This window comes from Panthera onca, chromosome X, assembly GCF_046562875.1.
Source record: "Panthera onca isolate mPanOnc1 chromosome X, mPanOnc1 haplotype 2, whole genome shotgun sequence".
In the NCBI taxonomy this organism is placed as follows: Eukaryota; Metazoa; Chordata; class Mammalia; order Carnivora; family Felidae; genus Panthera; species Panthera onca.
The window spans coordinates 96,438,626-96,440,986 of record NC_138357.1 but is presented as its reverse complement, the minus strand read 5'-3'; the positions used below and the strand labels follow the sequence as shown (position 1 = coordinate 96,440,986).

The 2,361-nt window shown below is 45.9% G+C and overlaps 1 protein-coding gene across 1 annotated transcript; it reads left to right on the top strand.

Annotated features, from left to right (window-relative positions):
- Positions 1-1,351: 1,351 nt before the first annotated feature.
- H2AP (H2A.P histone) lies at positions 1,352-1,910 on the top strand. The gene has a single exon (XM_081792843.1). The coding sequence runs from the start codon at positions 1,459-1,461 to the stop codon at positions 1,795-1,797; it is 339 nt and encodes a 112-aa protein (XP_081648969.1). The 5' UTR covers positions 1,352-1,458; the 3' UTR covers positions 1,798-1,910.
- Positions 1,911-2,361: the final 451 nt, after the last annotated feature.

The following is a 2,361-nucleotide window of genomic DNA, read 5'->3' as shown; positions in this document are numbered from 1 at the left end:
TCCTGTGGAGATAAAAATCAAGCATGTAGCTAGACATCTTTGAGGGATCAAAAGATCAAAGTATTCAATCATACAGAGGGCTCTTTGAAGTGATATGGGATGTGAATCATGGGTAACCTCCAGCCATCTCAGCAGAAGCAATGAGTTGGGATGGCATATTCCTGGAGAGAACTGTGAACAGGTCTCCTGTTTAAAGACAGGAATCCCCAAGGCACAAATGGGAGACTACAAGACTTTTGAGTATGTTGAATCAGCAGAAACAATGCCATCTTTAACTGAAAGGATAGATGAAGAAATAAAAGAAGGCTATGGGACTCCAAAAATTTGACAAGAGGAAAACAAGGTGATAAAACTACTCAGCTATAAGTATGTGCTCCATTCAAAATAAAGGAAAGATGATTTTGAGGACAGAGCCATGGTTGCAGGTAAAGTCATGTGACCAGAGGGAGGAGCCTGAAGCCACAAAAGATAATTCCCAGATTGAAACCTATGTAGGTTTGTCTCCTTGATCCCCATTGCTTGGATCAGAGACTCCTCTCTTCCTTCTACTTCTCTCTTTTGCCACGAGAGGGTATATAACTGTTATCAGCTGTAAATGAACCTACAAGAAAGCAGAAACACAAACTTAGTGGAGAGGAAAATTTAAATGATAAAAATGAGAGGCAACATCTCTTGGTGCTTTGGCTTCCCCTAGGACAGCCAAGAAGATAACTGGGGTTAAACTAAGCCCAAGGTACACTTCTCTTTCTCAACAACGTTTACCTGATTCTGACATATAAACATCCCATTATGATTTCCAAAATGATCAAGGGGTATTTCTCAAACAGTGTAAAATCAAGACACTAATACAGATATGAAATAAACATGTGTTAAAAGATTCTGTTTAATCAATGAGGGAATGGGAAGAGGTTATAACAGGTTCATAGAGAATCCAAGGATGAGATGCAGGAAATGTAATCAAGAATATTTAAATCAATGTATAAATTGAGGCAAAAGTGGTCTTATTATATCATGGGGGGGTCAATGTAATGTCTCCTAGATAACACATTTTACATATTTATCACTACCTATAACAAAGGATAATAAAAGACCTCAGAGACAATAGAAGGCTAGAATCAGATAATGTGGAGTGGTGTCCTAAGACAGAAAAGTTTTCCATTGAAACACACATTTATCTTTATAATGTTAAAATAAGCAGAAAATTACAGTTTTCTCAAAATCAGGTCCAGTCATTAGGGTGACCAGGTTCCTGTCCTGGATGTTTCCAGGTTGATGCCTGATGACAAAATGGGCACCAGTAACATCACAAAGTGTAAGATGTCACAAAGGCAGCTCCCTGACCAATGAGGAGCAAGAGCAGGGGCATGTAGTGGGGAGGGTTAACTGCTGGTATCTTGAGAGACCTAATCCAACTGGAGAAGGAAGCAGAGCTGATTGGAGCCAAACCCAGCCAACATCATGTCGGGGAAAAAAATCCAGGCGAGCTCCTGTCAGACTCCATCCCATCTTATAAGAAGTGAGCTACAGTGTCCTTTGAGCTACGTGGACCGCCTCCTGCTTGAGGATCACCATACCCAAGGCTGGAATTCATCCACAAATCATTTCCGCCTTACCATGCTTGACCACCTTACTGACTACATCCTACAGATGGTAGCCAATGAGGCCATCAATAGCAATATGCACACCGTCCCACAAGATGATAGAGGCGTTGGCAGCAACGGACAGCGCCCCCAAAACTTGAAGAATGTGAGCTTCACTCTGTTTGATGAGATGCCTGGACCCAGGAGAAGTGGCTAAAGACTGGGTCCCAGAGCCTGGAGGGAGTCTTCACAGCCTTAGTCTTAGACAAAGCTTCTCATAGCTGAGGAATCCTTGGCCTCTGTCATCAGTAAATAAACGAGTTAAATTAAGTGCCATGCTTCTGACTGGCTTCTGTTTCTGCCATTCTGCGTTGGAGGCGTCTGTCAGACATCCGGGAGGAGACCTCCCACGGGAGGTGGAGGGTGGACGGGGCGGTCAGTGTGGGATGCTGGACTCGGGCATTTCGGGGAGCGGTTTCGCTGGGGACAGTGCGGGAAGCGGCCCTGAGGGAGTAGCGGGTCAGGGGGAAGAGACTTCCTCACTGGCGCTGAGCCAGTCCAGGCTTGTGAGGCCAGGAGGCTGGCGGGGTGGGGGTGGCTCTCCCAGGCATGTTGAATGCCCAGGAGGGTGGGGGCTGAAGACCACGACTGAGGTGCCACAGGCCTTATTCCTGACCGGAGACCATGTGGAAGTCAGGAGGTGATGGCAGTGGGGGTGGGTGGGGAGGGTGGCATAGCAGCCGACACGCACTTAACGGGCCAGGGCTTCGCATGAAGATTG